Consider the following 14894-nt stretch of genomic DNA (forward strand, 5'->3'; position numbering starts at 1 on the left):
TATTTTATTTGTTTTTGTTTTTGTTTTTTTTTGTTTTTGTTTTTTTTTGGTTTTTTTTGTTTTTTTGTTTTTTGTTATTTATAGGTAATCTTTTTCTATTTATAGGCAATGGGTTTTTTAATAGTATGTACAGATTTTGTTTGGTTTCTGATTTACAGGCAGGCAAGGAGCAAGATGAAAGATATGCAGTGACGAAAAGATGGACAGGAGAACAAAGTTCAAAGTGCTACAAAATGTAATTTATTATATCATTTTGTATGTTACAAAATGTAATTTTGTAAATTTACTAAGTTGTTCTCATTTAAATTTTGTAAATTTATTAAGTTGTTCTCATTTAGAATCCACAATAATTAAAATGTGGGTCCCATTCTCCCTGTATTCAATCTGGAGTATTCATGCCCTGTGATACATTGTGTATTATGCACATTGTCCATCCCTTTTGGCAAATTCATTTTAGGGCATGAGTTGAAAAATGAGGCAAATCCAAAGCTTCAAATCTCAAATAGTAAATTGAAAAATGAGGCAAATCCAACCAATAGTAATTTGAAAACTTCTTCTGGGGCTAGAAGTTTTGGATGAAGCTGAGCTCAATATCTGTGTTGTTCCTTTTTTGGATGTCTCTACCTCCTTAAGAGCAGGTTAGATGGCAAATAAACATCAATATAGTCCTGGGAAGGAAATAGGTTTCAATTTTGGATGTCTTTAGGACCATTATTTCCTGAGGTGTGGTCCACTAGAGCCTTGTATTTTTTGCTCATGCCCTAAATTGGTCGAGATAAGTCATATATATTATGTTGGGGACAGTAAATTTAAGTCTTTTTAGGACCGATTTTGGAGGAAAATAGTGATTTATTTTGGTCTATTTATAGAGGGATTTGAAAAACAAACGCCCCCTTGGGATCACTTTATCAAAGTGATTATTGGGACACAACAAGATCTGATCCGGCCTAACCAATGATAAGATGGTTTGATTAGTTGGATCAAAGTGGTTTTAGAAAAATCATAGCGTGGACCATCCATTTTTCCTTCCATTTTCCAAATAGTTAAATTATTTGATTGAGTGATTCTTGAGAATCATTGATGGGCCATGATCCAATAAAATTAAATGGAATGGTTGGTTAGGATCATTCTATCAAAGAGGTTCTTGAAAGGATTGATGAAGGAAGAGTCAAGTGGGGGCATGAATAATGTTGGCAATGGATGACCATTTACTGGACTATACACAACATATTTGACTCAAGAAAATTAAATTTAGGCATGGGATATTTTACATGATTATCCGACTTTGGCTTCAGCTCAGGAGCCTAACCGATTTGAATATTATCCGAAGGCATTTATATAATTTACCCAACTAGAAATAATTTTAACAAAAATAGTAAATAGTAATACTAATTGATCAAATGGATAGAATTAGCCAACCTCCTGAGGTCTTTGGCCCATGCTACGTCTTATATGAGACCTATCATATTGACAATCTAGAATAGCATGCCATGGGTCTTGATCTAGGGCTACCCTTTGGTATCTGTTTACATGGATACTCTTAACTTTTTTGAGTTAAGAAATTGGATTTAGAGGTTAAGCATGTTAGAAAATTGTTTGGTCTAGTACATACTTTACCAGTATTATCTTTGACAGTGGCCTACTGGCCAATCAAATTCTTCCACATTGTTGCCTATTCTTGCTTAGTCATGGTCCTAGCAAGACTAGTACCTAATTTGCATCCTTTGTGAAATGGGAACAGAGAAAATATGATTTATTTATTTATTTTTTAAAATGAAATTGCTCTAAATCGAGATTTTGACTTAGATTTCATGGCAGTGAGAATATGCAAGGTTCTGAATCACATCCTCCTAGTCCATTAAAGTGTTCATGTGGGTTCTTGCATAAGAAATAGAATCCATTTGACCTCGAGTTCCTGTGCTTGCACCAGCTCTTATTTATTTTATTTGATTTTGGATTTCTAATTTTAGGTATTTATTCCATGGCAATTGCACCTATCAAGGCAACTAAAAAAATTATAGAAATGAGTTCAAATGGAAAATAAAAATCCCTTGATAAAGGCAACTAAAAGAATTATAGAAATGAGTTCAAATGGAAGATAAAAATCCGATGATAAATAAATTCCAATTTGGTCGTTTGATATACCACTATCAATCAAATCCAAATGTTACTTCGTACATAAACAAACCATTCTTAGTCTGACTCACTCTTTATACTTCTATACAATGTGATCTTCGGCTATGATTTTGCGGTCACTTCCCTAAAGTGGTTCGAGTTGTTGCTTCCATATAAGGGAGCTTCACCTGCAGTCTATGACCAAAAACCTGGTCATTATTGCTCTCAGATAGATAGGAGTGATACATTGTCAATTTTGCCTTGCTTACTTCCTTGCTTCGAACTTGTTTAAGAGGGGCTTAAAAAGAACACAATACAAGCACTGACCATGGAGGTCATTGAAGCTGCTGAATCGACCTTTGAGAAGGAAGAAGAATAAGAGCTACAACGGTGGTGGAACAAGCCTTCATGGCTGCACCTCTAAGGTGTTTCAGGAGATAGTTTAGTTGCTCACCAGTTGTGGTACGACACCTGAATCCGAAGCTATGATTAGATATGATGTGATCTAATCCGTTCAGATTCCATAGGTTTCATCTTTCTTCTTTTTCTTTTGTTTCGAGAAAGAGATCGATCTATTCAAGTTCTTTCTTTTTCTATTATTCTTTTCCAATCAAGATATATGGATCCATGGATCTGTGTCTGTATAGATCCTATTCAAGATAATGATAATCCCACCATTAATTACTTCATTCATTAATTTAACAGTAATAGAAACATAAGCACCTTCTTATGACCCAATAATTTCTCTCACGTGGTGGGCCACGCTGAAAGATAGAGCCTCAATGAGTGATCCCAACTGCTTCACATTGGTCAGTTTCATGGTAGGCCATGTTAAATGTGGGCACTAGCTATAGTTTTCCGTCCATCTGATAAGAGGGATAGTAGGAATCTCCATACCACAATGGCCCACCAGATCAATCACCTTGGTCATGAAAAGATGGATCCCACTAGGATAAGGAAAAAAGAAAAATGCCCTGTTTTCATTTCTTCCCATTTCTTGAAAAATGCCTCATTTTCATTTCCTTGTTCATATTTTATAATCATAATTTCTATGAAATAGGAGAAATTGAGAGAAGACCCCTATCTATAAAGTACCCCAATAGTAGCCATGTGTTACCATCTTTAACATTTCCACATGTGCAATCATCTATCCTTCAAGGCCCTACATTTTGTACATGTGCCACCATCTATCTTAAAGCATTATACAAGTGCCAATATACCACACTACCATCCATCTTTAAATGCTCAACATCTTCAAGCACCCTGCATGTGCTATTGTGCCTTCACATGTGCCATGTGTACCAATGTCGGACAAGTACAACAAATGCCGTCCATCCACACGAACTTTTCAGGCCAAAGTGCAACATGTGCCTCATTCATCTTCAAGCAGCCCACGTGTGTCAATGTGTCACATGGAACAATATAGGACGTGCCATAATCCATCATGGATGTTGTTTGCACTCAATTTCAACACCTTGACTTAACCTAGTAAGAAACTGCCACATGGTGCTACTATGTGTTTGGTGCATACCGGAAGCGTACTCACACCTGAAGATGTTTAGATGATTTCCCTTCAGCGTTATGTATTCTGTTATTAATGTGATGGCACAAATCCTTACATACGTATTTGAAAAGGTAAATCATCGCATGCCACATGGCCACGATCAATGTTCCAATTTTTGAGGAAATGTATCAGGCACGCTTATAAAAGACCCGTCAAAGAGTGGATCTATTGCGAATATGGTGATGATATCCTCAGCAAGGTTGTTTCTCGCAATCCTTTCAAAATGTAAGATTTTTCCAGAGACGTTCATAGAAGTAGTAGCGATCGAGAAGGTTCCGAATATCGGGAGATCAAACACTTGTCCAAGCCAACCCAGTTTGGGTTAGAACCCAAGTAGGAGGGTAGATACTCATCAAACAATCCCAAGTCGTTCATTGATTGAGACAAAGTTACTGGGAGAGTTAGATGAAAAGGTAAGATCTAGTCCGCCCGACAATTTGAAGATAGGATGAGACAGAGTATTCAAATGCTCCTAGAGTGACATCTCGATCAGGAACTCGGGGGGTTAGGATGTGATGGATACTATCCATCCATCATTGCCAGCATCCACCAACCCCTGGTGAATGGTGAAAATGCCAGATGAGGCTTGATCTAGATTATCTGACACCTTTTGGTGACCTTTGTCCAAATCCATTCAGCAGAATGCCATCAGAGATGCAGAGTGGTCAAGATTGATTTGGATCCAACCCTAGATTTGCCCATCTTAAGCAGATGGATTTTGACAGATCTTGGGCTGGTCTTTGATAGAATATGGACCGTGATGGATGAAGATCTAAGAAGCTAAGGAGTCCGAATCTAACTAAAGTCTTTCCCAATCCAAGTCACCGGTCCCAAGACAATTAAAGAGATTCTCAAATCTAAAATAGTGATGTGAGCATGAATGATCCAGAAGCAAAGCAACAAGGAAACCATAATGAGGGTTTCACTGCCTCGATGATCTATAAAAGAAGCAATTAAAGAAGAGTTAAAGGCCCTACGCCAAACACATTAACTTATCTTTTGTTTATCTTTCTTTTTCTCTAGCATAGTTTAACTTAGTTTACAGCTACTACCTAGCGGCTCCCGCAACAGTACCTTAGGAGTAGAAAAAGTCTTTCTGAAACCTTAAGTTGTAGATCATTATCATCTAAGTTTCGATTTGGTTGATCGCACCTACCTCGATTCATCTATTCCGAGAGGTGCATTAGGTATTTATCCCTTTCCATTTTGCTTATTCATTTGGTTGTCTTGCAAATTGTCAATTGCAAGAAACAATATTTTACAATATCTAATGAAATTAGCAACATTTTTTTTATATATATTTAATTTGAATGTATATATTTGTTCATTTGATAAATGTTCCTTAAGTTTGTAGACTCACGTCTATTATTATAAGGCAAAAAAAAAAAAAAAACTCATTTGGAAGGATTAGCCTCCTTTCCTTTCATCAATCACCTGAATGGAGTGCAATTTTGGTAGTTGAGAGGACTTTGGATCTCAGATCCCAATCTGACACCAACAATTCAATCAACCCTTGAGTCAAGCAACTTTGGTTCAGTTTGATTGAATTGAGTGCAACAAATGTCAACCATATTTGCTTTCTTTGAATAGAGTTTCATAAAGACTTCCTCTTTTATTTTTATTTTTACGAACAATAAATGAAAAACAATGGCTTTTCCTCAATTTCAGAGAGAGAGAGAGAGAGAGATAGAGAGAGAGAGAGAGATCACTTACCATCAGTACACTTTCCCATATTTGAATTTGTGGCATAAGAAACCAGACAACCTTTGTAAAAATAATATGATATTTCCACTTGCTATCCAAACAAGAACTTTAAATATGCAATTCCGCGTGAGGTAATTTCCATCATTAGATAATTATCATTATTATTTTCCTTTCTTTTCCATGAATCCCATGTACCCAAACATGCCCTAAATGTTCAATTCCATGCAGCCAAATAACCACTTGTAAGTGGGACCCAACTTTCAGCATTATGGAGCATTCATCTAATGGGGTACAGTAGATCAACCATCTGGCTGAAATCCTCCAATGACCAATCTTGGACTTCACACATTTGCATATGGAATAAGACCATATTTTTATCTCTTTCCATCAGTTCACAGGACATCCATCCTAAATAATTTATCAAAGAAATAAAGTTAAACAAATCACACTAATCAGAATATTATGCTAAAAGATGACTATTAGAATCAGCACTCCATCCTCAAAAATACATTACTACTGTCTTTTTTTCTTTCTTTTTTCTTTTTCTCTATCCTGAAAGGTTACATCAGCATCAACTTAGCACCGTTGATTTTTAAAACTTGAAGAGATTTTTGTGGACTTTTAACACTAATCGACATGTTAATGATACTCGGGTGGTGGTTCTATGAATGGCCGAATGCTGTTCGGCAATGTTGGTTCTTGCTGCTTGCTCTGAGCTCATGGAAGAAATTTGCTCCTGATATTTCAGAGCTTCAGCAACATTCACAACCTGGAAGAACAAACACCAGTTAAGTGCAGCACACTTCTCATGTGGACAATTTGCAGGCATGTACAAGATCGTAAGCAATCACATCATGGGCCGCACCATCTATGGGTCATGAAAAAGAAGAAGAAGAGATCAATAGGATCTAGACACTTGATTAGAACAAACCCGAAAAATGGGCAGGCATTTACAATTGTATCTACGATATGGGTTTTTCAAGCATGGTCATGTGGGGTGGCTCACAAGATGAGTGATCTTGTAAAAGGAACGTGTACAAAGACACGCGCAATTAACATTCATCGACCATGAAAAAGAATTTAATTCATCTGAGTTAAAAATCTTACCTCATCTAGACTATGAATGTTGGTGTCCTCTATCCCATGCAAGTAGTCTGGAAATCATGAAGACAATTGAGATTTTATTTATTTATTTATTATATTGTTTTTATATTGACAAAGATGATTGAGAAAATTACCAAACTCGGGAAAAAAATATCTTAGGTTAAGAACAAGAGGAAGCAACAGAGAAATAGAAATGACCTGAGTACGCCGCGTCTTTGAATATCAATAAACTGTGAGGCATCAACATGATGGATAGACGATGGTGGTCGTCTATTGGGCTGCACATGTCCTTCGACTGCTCATTGATCCCAATCTCTACTGCCCTTTCATCAGAATTTGATTCTTCTGAAACACCTCTTTCTCCATTTCTACCTCTCAATCTCGGATGAGGCGTGAAATTCATCACAACAGGTGATCCAAGAGACAGGATTGCTACAACAGGGAAATAAGCAGGCCCATCCTGGTGTGGCTGGATACAGAATAGAAGAATGTTGCTCTCAGCAAGTTACATGCAGTGGCAGAATTCACAAGAAAAATTGAACAGTGTACAGCAGAAGAACCTTGCTGAGGAGATTCTCAGAAAGTCGATTGAAGAATATCTGCATGATACAGGTGTTGATGTGACAGGTGTGCAAGACTGGGACAATTCACCTGGTCGGTCCATTGTTAACATGCCTTGACTCAAAAATCAGGCAAGTCCAACTCATAAGGTGGGCTACCTATCTTCGCTAGGCCCATAAAGGGGTATAAAGTCAGCTAATGCATGCGCCTCCACATATGCCAGTATCCAAACCATCCATCATGTGGACCTCACCATTAAGATGCTACTCCTGAATGGATGCAGGTTTCCTGAGAAATCCACCCTGTCCATCCGTTTTGCGAGATCATTTTAGGACACGCGACCAAAAATGGGGTGGATCCAAAAATGGAGTGTGCCATGTGAGAGGAAAAAGTGGGAATTTAGTGACTACCGTTGAAACATTCATGTGGCCACAAAAGCTTCGTATTAGCCTAATTTTATTTTTTGTGATTTCACTTCATCTTAGTGGGAATGACCTTATAAAGGGTTTGGATGGCATATAAACATCAAGGTGGAGCCCAAAAAGGTTTCAATGGTAGGAAACTCTTTCCCTAATTTTCCCTCTCGTATGGCTCACTTGAGTTTTAGATCCGCCTCATTTTTGGCCACATGTCCTAAAATGATCTTGCAAAACGGATGGACGGGGTGGATTTCTCCCAAACATCATGGTGGGCCCCACCTAACATCCCAATGAAGGAACTGCCTGCGTCCCTCCTGAATGACAAAGGTTTGAGAAAAGGTGGACAGGTTTGAAAACTTCAGCCTTTTTTTTTTTTTTATAACACTGCACATTTGTTAACTGTGGGCCACCTGGCTAGGGGTATCCTTCTTGGGATTGAGAGTTTACTTAGGGGTATCCTTCTGATGGATGGCTTGGATATTTCAACCGTCTGCTATGCTAGCATATGTGGTGAAGTGTGCATTAGCTGACTTGAATGTGCGTGTGGGCTTAGCAATGCTCTGAATGTAAACCCCTTTTTTCACTCTAACCATTTATTTTTCACATACGCATGTTTCCCACCAGATGAACAGACCAACTTGAATTTCGGGCTACGCATATTCACTGGGTCTCCACCACCTGGAGAAGATGGCCTGACAATTGAATGTTTCCAATTTTATCACCATGTGACAGTAGTGAAAAAGAGGCTCTTGGTACAAACCATGATGCCTTGATCAGGCAGGTATTCATTGATAAGCACGTGATTGATCGGTGACGGAAAAAGCCCCGTCTTTTCACATATCTTTTGTGTAATCTTCGTCAACCAAGCTGGCACTGCAGAAGCCATATAGAATGAATCAATAAATCTGTATGGGTATTGACCTCATTTGGAAGTTAGTAAATGTATTCTCTATTTCGGTTGAAAATAAGCAGGACCATCCTGGTGGGCCCCATGTGAGCCTTGAGCAGAATGCATAATCATGATTGCAAATGCATATACAATAAAACATCTTTTGGCTAGTAATTTGGGACCGGCTGGAAGGGATAAACTGGTGGGTGTTTAACAGATGGAAGACAAGTGTATCAATAAATAAGGATGCAATATATGAAACTCCAACACTCATAAGGACATAATCCAATTTAATTGAATAATAAATTATTGTTATAATCATTAGCGAGGTGTCTTCGTTATTGCGATTGGGCATGTTTGGTTACCATCAAAGTTGTGTTCGGATAGAACTTTTTGAACATACGTACAGCCACGGGTGTCTGAACAAGGTTGATGAATGGACTATTTTGTTGTATTGCCTGCTGTTTGTCAAACACCCAGCCTAACGAGCATATGTGGCTCTTATACACATTAGACACATTTGGACATGCAGTGCACTTGTAGATTAATAATAATGGCATATGTGGCACATATTGTCAATCACTTGAATATGCACAGCAGCACATGTAGCATGCATACACATGGGTATTGGCACATGTGGAACATGTAGGGCACTTGAATATCAAATGTGGCACCTATGGGGTGGTTGAAGATGAGTGATCGCACTTATGACACATTCATACGTAAATGTGGCACATGTAGCATGCATGCGTACAAAAGATTGCTACTCTATGTATGTCATGGAAATGGGCTAAAAGCCTATAACCAACTTTGTGTTTGGATAGCCCAATTTACAATAATAGCTATTTCTTGTACAGCCTTGTCTTTAGCTTTATTGAAATTAATGCCATGTCTGAAGACTCGGAATAATTATTGTTGACAAAACATGGACATACCATGTCCGGACAAGGCTATCCAAATGGCCCCTCGGTCTCTAGTTAAATAGAGAGGAAGCAAATAGACCTAATAACACATTACCTAGCACTATACATTTATCTGCATATAGCATGCTAAGCACATTACACAAAGAAATTGATTCACGCTATGCAAGAACTTGTACTTCAAAATCAATATCATGATATTTGAGCCAGGCCAAGTTGACGATCATGTAGTGTTTGACCTTGTCTGTGATTACTTTGACGCAACACTACTGGCGGCGGTGAACTTGCAGTTCGTATTTCCACTAGGAGTTATTTCCCAGTTTGTGATGCTAAAGAAGTTGAACTACAAGATAATGAATCAAGCTATTTGCTAGGGCATTAGCTCTATGCCCCAGCAGATACCATATGAAGCTCCTCTGAGCTCTGTTGCAAGTTGAAGATCTTGCCAAATAACTACTTGATCTTCCAAAAGATACCACATTCTTAGTTCACATGTTTAGCTACTGCATTGAGTCACTCTCCATGATCTACCCAACCCCATGACTCCTAGACTCATCTTCGATGCCTTTCTCCCAACAATATATTATGAACATACCGAAGCAGGCCTATGAAGGAGAGTAAGGCTGCCCACATAAAGGGTCTGTATATGATCTTGGCAAACAATCTTAGCTTCTACATTTCACAAGGTGCTAGGAAGGTTTGGGAAGTATTCACAACTTTCATCTTTGCAGTGAGGTAAGTGTGCAAACCTATTAACAAAGGTGGAGCTGGCATAAGAGATCTGAAAACTATGAATATGGTGTTAATGCGGAAATATCTATGGACGTTTGGGGTGGAGGAATATAGTTTGTAGAGGAAAGTTAGGGCTCAAGGTATTACGCAATGGTATTGGCTTGCTTGCTGGTCAATACAATACAGGGCATATCGGCTGATACAACCTTGAATGGTCTTTTTGTTTGTTCGTGAGTGTCTGTGCATTGGAGGGGGATAAAATTCTAAAAAATGCGAGTATGCCAAATATGTATGCTTTTTGGGTTTGGACATGTATTTGACGAATTGATGGTGTACTAGGCCATTCTTTGGTCATAATGATGTCTATTGGGCAATGTCAACTTAACCTATTGAAAGTCCACCAAATAGGTCCTAATCAAACAAAAATCAAGCATGATTTAGTGGATAAGGGCCCATTACATATAAATACTACAAAAATAAGATGGAAAAAACGAAGGATAGTAATGGTTTACCCACTCTTCTAATATTTCACAAAAATGGTCCAACCTGGCTCGATTCATTTAATCCTACTCAAATTTTATGTTTTGATCCTCAAATAGCCTTGGATATCGTTTAAAATTAGTTTCTAAGTTTCCTTCATGGTTAAAATGAAGAAAGAAATGGGGAAACGAGAGAGATTTGTAAAAAAAAATCTTCGAAATTGGCCTTTCATTGTTGTATCAGCCTTAATAGCTGTATCGACCCCATATCAGTGTCAACATGGGGTCTATCAACCGATATGGTCCTTTTTTCATAATGGCTGATTCATGGTCATATCCTGTAATGGAGGTGACCATTTCCTTTAAATATTAGCCGATGTGGCCGATACGTATCAACTTTTGAATACCATGGAGGCTACATCATTAAGGGCCTATTTGGGTTGAAGGTAAACTAGGGACTTGCCTGCATTTAGAAAGATGGTGATAGTATAACACAGGATTCACCTCACAAACAAGGGAAACACCCTACATGGAGTGGTTCATCATATCAAGTAGACCATAAAACCAGGATCATCTATACAATAACCTCTTTTTAGTGACAGAATCAAACAACAACAGCCATCTGTGCCTTTCGAATAAAACAAGTAGGTGGTTCAGCTCAAAGAACACAATAACTTTCAATAGCCGAAGGCCTGTTTCATTGTGGCAGTGCGTGATACCAATTGCTTTGCTTGGAGAAAGAAAATAAGTGAAACAGATTGGAGAAAGTGCTGCTTTCCTCGCTTTTGTGCTTCCACTCAGATAAATGGCCAATCTTCCCAAAGTTGAACCCTTTCAGATGAAAATCCAAGAAGGTCTGGATTCTCTTCTGATCCCAATGGGACCTTAGGGCTGGTTTGGACGTGGGGGTGAATCCCGGCTTTCAAGAATTTCCCCCCCAGATGGATCTGAATCTTGAAAAAAAAAAATGTTGGATGTACGATTCACACACAATGTCACCTGCCCATGCAGAGACGCATTATCCCAGAAGTTGCAGATTATTAAACGTAAGCTAAAATAGTAGAGCAGAGGAGAAGTCCAGAGACTCAGCTAAACTTGAAGCTATTTTAAAGAAGATTGGTGAATCAACAAAAATGAAGGAATGGGAGGCATCTTAGAGGCTGATAAAAAGGATAGAATTGATCTTAGAAGGGAATGGGTAGTCCTACAACAAGAGGGATTGCATGGAGATAGAGAGCTTTATATATGGCTTGCTTCCACAACATGGCTAACACAAGAAGGAGAAATGTGATAGAAAGGATAACAGCCAGAGGAAGGATCATTGAAGACAGGAACAAGATCAGGGGCAAGATCAGGGAGTACCATGAGAGGCTTTACATGAAGCAGGGGCTGACCAGATCAAGGCTTGATGGGCTCCCCTTTCTTACCAGAGGCAGTGGAGTCCTTAGAAAAGCCTTTTGAAGACAAGGAAGCTAGCATGACTGTCTTTAGTTTGGACAGTGACACAGCTCCGGTATCTGATGCATTCTCCATTGGGTTCTTTCAAAAATATTGGAAGGTTATAAAGGTTGATTTAATGGCTTTTTTTGCTGAATTTTATGATAAAGCAAAACTTACAAAAGCATCAATGCTTCTCTGATGTCGCATTCCAAAGAAGCACGGTACTACATAATTTAAGGATCTCAGGCCACACACATTATGTCTAACTTCTAAGTTATGTGAAAAAGAGATATTTTAGAGAGAGAGAGAGAGAGAGAGAGAGAGAGAGAGAGAGAGAGAGAGAGATTTGTAGAAATCACGGGCGGGGGGCGAGCACAAAATACTGAGATTTGTAGAAATCACGGGTGGGGGGCGAGCACAAAATACCAAATCACGGGTGGGGGGTGGGCACAAAATACCAATGTATTCCTGTCTCCCAAACGTCCCCTCAATCAATCCCGACAGTATCTGCATTCCCTCAGCAGTCAACTACTCTTTCTCCATCTTTTGTTATCAATTCATCCTTGAGATTTGAGAAGTTTGTAACACTATGAATCTGGTGATCTCCACATTAAGAAAGTTCTAATACAGCATTTAATTGAGATCTCTTAGCTATAGCTCCAAGCCTCCCTCTTGTGTTCTCTAGTAAATCTCTAAGCACGATTATTACTTACGGCATGTTTGGACCCACCATCAAAATGGCAGTTCATAGACAAAGCCCTCACTTCAATCCAAAACGCGGGTTTTGCAGACCTTTGAAACCCACCTGAAATTGTCAGTTTCAGAACAACTGACGAAATAGGCACTAGAAAACCCACTCGCCGAAAACCAATCTAAAGGCAGTTAACGAAAACATCGCTTTTGCAGTAGTTTCATCCAAATGGGCCCTTAATCAAGCAATAATCATCACTCCATAGATGATTCAGTTCCGATTTTAATCCTTCATATCCTAAAAGGGTCATTTGGATGCCTATAAGTTCTATAAGCTGTGACTTAGAGGGAGGTCACTTGCACGTGGAAAGTAACTTGTAAGTGACTTACAAGTTGCCCAAACACAAAAAGCTACTTACCTGTATGTAACTTGCAGCTTACACACAAACAAGCAGCATGTAAGTGACTTTCAGGTGATACGTGAAAGATGCTTACAACTTAAAAACTTACAGGCATCCACATGACCCGTAAGTTCCCTAATTATACTGTCGGTATCACAAATTCAATCCAATTTCATTGTTAATATGATTTTCATAGCATGATGTAAACTTTCACCTGCCTTGGCTCAGCTCCGAGAAAAGTAATTTATGGTTTTTGCAATTAAAAAAAGAAGAAATTGAATCAAATTTTAGACAAAAGAAAAAAAAAAATCATGAAACTCGACTTTGCATTTTGGGAAATTCAGAGTTGAAACTACAAAATCATAAATTATCCACTTCTCCATCGCAAATAATAATAAGTTGCCCCAACACCAAAAACTACTAACCTGTAAGTAACTTGCAGCTTACATACAAACTTGCAGCATATAAGTACTTTCACCTTAAAGTGACTTGCAGCTTAAAAGCTTACAGGCATCCAAATGACCCCTAAGTTCCCTAATTATACTGTCGGTATCACAGACTCGATCGAATTTCATTGTTAACATGATTTTCATAGGACGATATAAACTTTCCTCAGCCTTGGCTCGCCCCGAGAAAAAATAATTCATGATTTTTGGAGTCTCTACTTCTAGTACTATTAAAAAGGAAATTTTTTTAATGAAACTCAGCTTTCCAATTTGGGAAATTCAGAGTAGAAATTCCAAAATCATAAATTACGAAATGACCGCGAGTCGAAGTTTCCAGTTCCCATTAACTATGAAGTATAAGGAAAAATCTAACCCATGATAATAGAACATCTCCATAAATAAATTCAAAAAAGAAAAAAGAAAAAAAAATGTAATTTTGTCCACTTACAGTCCTGAGGTAGAAGACCCTTTTCATGCACCACTCCTCCTATCAACAAAAATCACCAAACAACATTGCCAAACAGAAAATACCCATTAACAATAACTGAGAAATAAATGTTTTTTCTAGTCCAAATCCAAACATGATAGAGAAAAATCAATGACTGAAATGAGAAAAACAAAGATAGACCAACATACCCCAGTTCTGTAATCTCCTGTTTTTCAAAGATTTCCACTTGGATATGGGTGCTTGGTAAATCTATGGATGGAAAACATAAAAAAGGTCCATGTGAAGGTTATAAAAGGAGAGAGAGAGAGAGAGAGAGAGAGAGAGAGAGAGAGCTGTACTGATTTGGGAAGAAGGGGAAGATTCAATTACATGATGGAGGAGGTGGTCCTGATCAGAATCTGTGATGAAGTTAGGAATGTAGATCAGTGTGGGAAGAGATCCAACAATGAAATCCTTGAGATGATCCTGTCCTTCCATTCTGCTACTTTGCTAACCTGTGCCTGGGGTGGGAGCTGCTTAACATGCATTTTCTCTACGATGAGACGGGGAGGAATTTATAGGTTCCTGCACCTCTGCAACTGTGGATGTGGGGACATGTTTTAGTGATCCGAACCGTTGATCTCACGGGGCCCACATTGGATGAAGGATATTATTCGTAAACCGCCCTGCTTTAAGGATCTTAGCTCGAAGAATCTTAGCCTTTGATGGCTGACCTTCAAATAGAATGTTAGTAGAAAAGGGGCGCGGATTGGATACTGACATGGTCAGTAGCCAAATCGCCACTGAAGTGACGTCACCAAGCTCTGTGGACCCCACCATGATGCATGTGGTGTATCCATACCGTCCAACCATTTGTAGAGCCTGTTTTATGGCGCTACAAAGAGAATAAGATGGATCTAAAGTTCAAATGGACCCCACCATAGAAAATAGTGGGGACAGTGACATCCACCGTTCAAAACTTCTTAGGGGCCCCAGTAGCTCC

General features: G+C 38.6%; 1 protein-coding gene across 3 annotated transcripts; it reads right to left on the minus strand.

The window, feature by feature from the left end:
- Positions 1 to 5879: 5879 nt before the first annotated feature.
- LOC131251167 (uncharacterized) lies at positions 5880 to 14449 on the minus strand. 3 transcript variants are annotated; one of them, XM_058251715.1, is made up of 8 exons: positions 14282 to 14449; positions 14101 to 14161; positions 13913 to 13951; positions 8228 to 8340; positions 7048 to 7086; positions 6686 to 6956; positions 6491 to 6537; positions 5880 to 6152 (listed from the first exon to the last, which is right to left on the minus strand). In XM_058251715.1, the coding sequence occupies exons 1-8, from the start codon at positions 14387 to 14389 to the stop codon at positions 5976 to 5978; spliced, it is 855 nt and encodes a 284-aa protein (XP_058107698.1). In that variant the 5' UTR covers positions 14390 to 14449; the 3' UTR covers positions 5880 to 5975. The 3 variants fall into 3 exon arrangements, with proteins under 3 accessions (XP_058107698.1, XP_058107700.1, XP_058107699.1); XM_058251717.1 differs by lacking the exon at positions 14282 to 14449 and adding an exon at positions 14251 to 14277; XM_058251716.1 differs by lacking the exon at positions 7048 to 7086 and having other exon boundaries at positions 14282 to 14448.
- Between the last annotated feature and the right edge of the window lie 445 nt (positions 14450 to 14894).

This window comes from Magnolia sinica, chromosome 7, assembly GCF_029962835.1.
Source record: "Magnolia sinica isolate HGM2019 chromosome 7, MsV1, whole genome shotgun sequence".
Lineage (NCBI taxonomy): Eukaryota > Viridiplantae > Streptophyta > Magnoliopsida > Magnoliales > Magnoliaceae > Magnolia > Magnolia sinica.

What these genes read in the sequence shown, in the direction of transcription:
- LOC131251167 (XM_058251715.1), bottom strand. Translation starts at nt 14,389, where the DNA reads ATGGAAGGACAGGATCATCTCAAGGATTTCATTGTTGGATCTCTTCCC. An exon ending in CTGAGAATCTCCTCAGCAAG is followed by an intron (nt 6,957 to 7,047) that starts GTTCTTCTGCTG and finishes TTCTGTATCCAG; the next exon opens with CCACACCAGGATGGGCCTGC. An exon ending in ACATTCATAGTCTAGATGAG is followed by an intron (nt 6,153 to 6,490) that starts GTAAGATTTTTA and finishes TTGTTCTTCCAG; the next exon opens with GTTGTGAATGTTGCTGAAGC.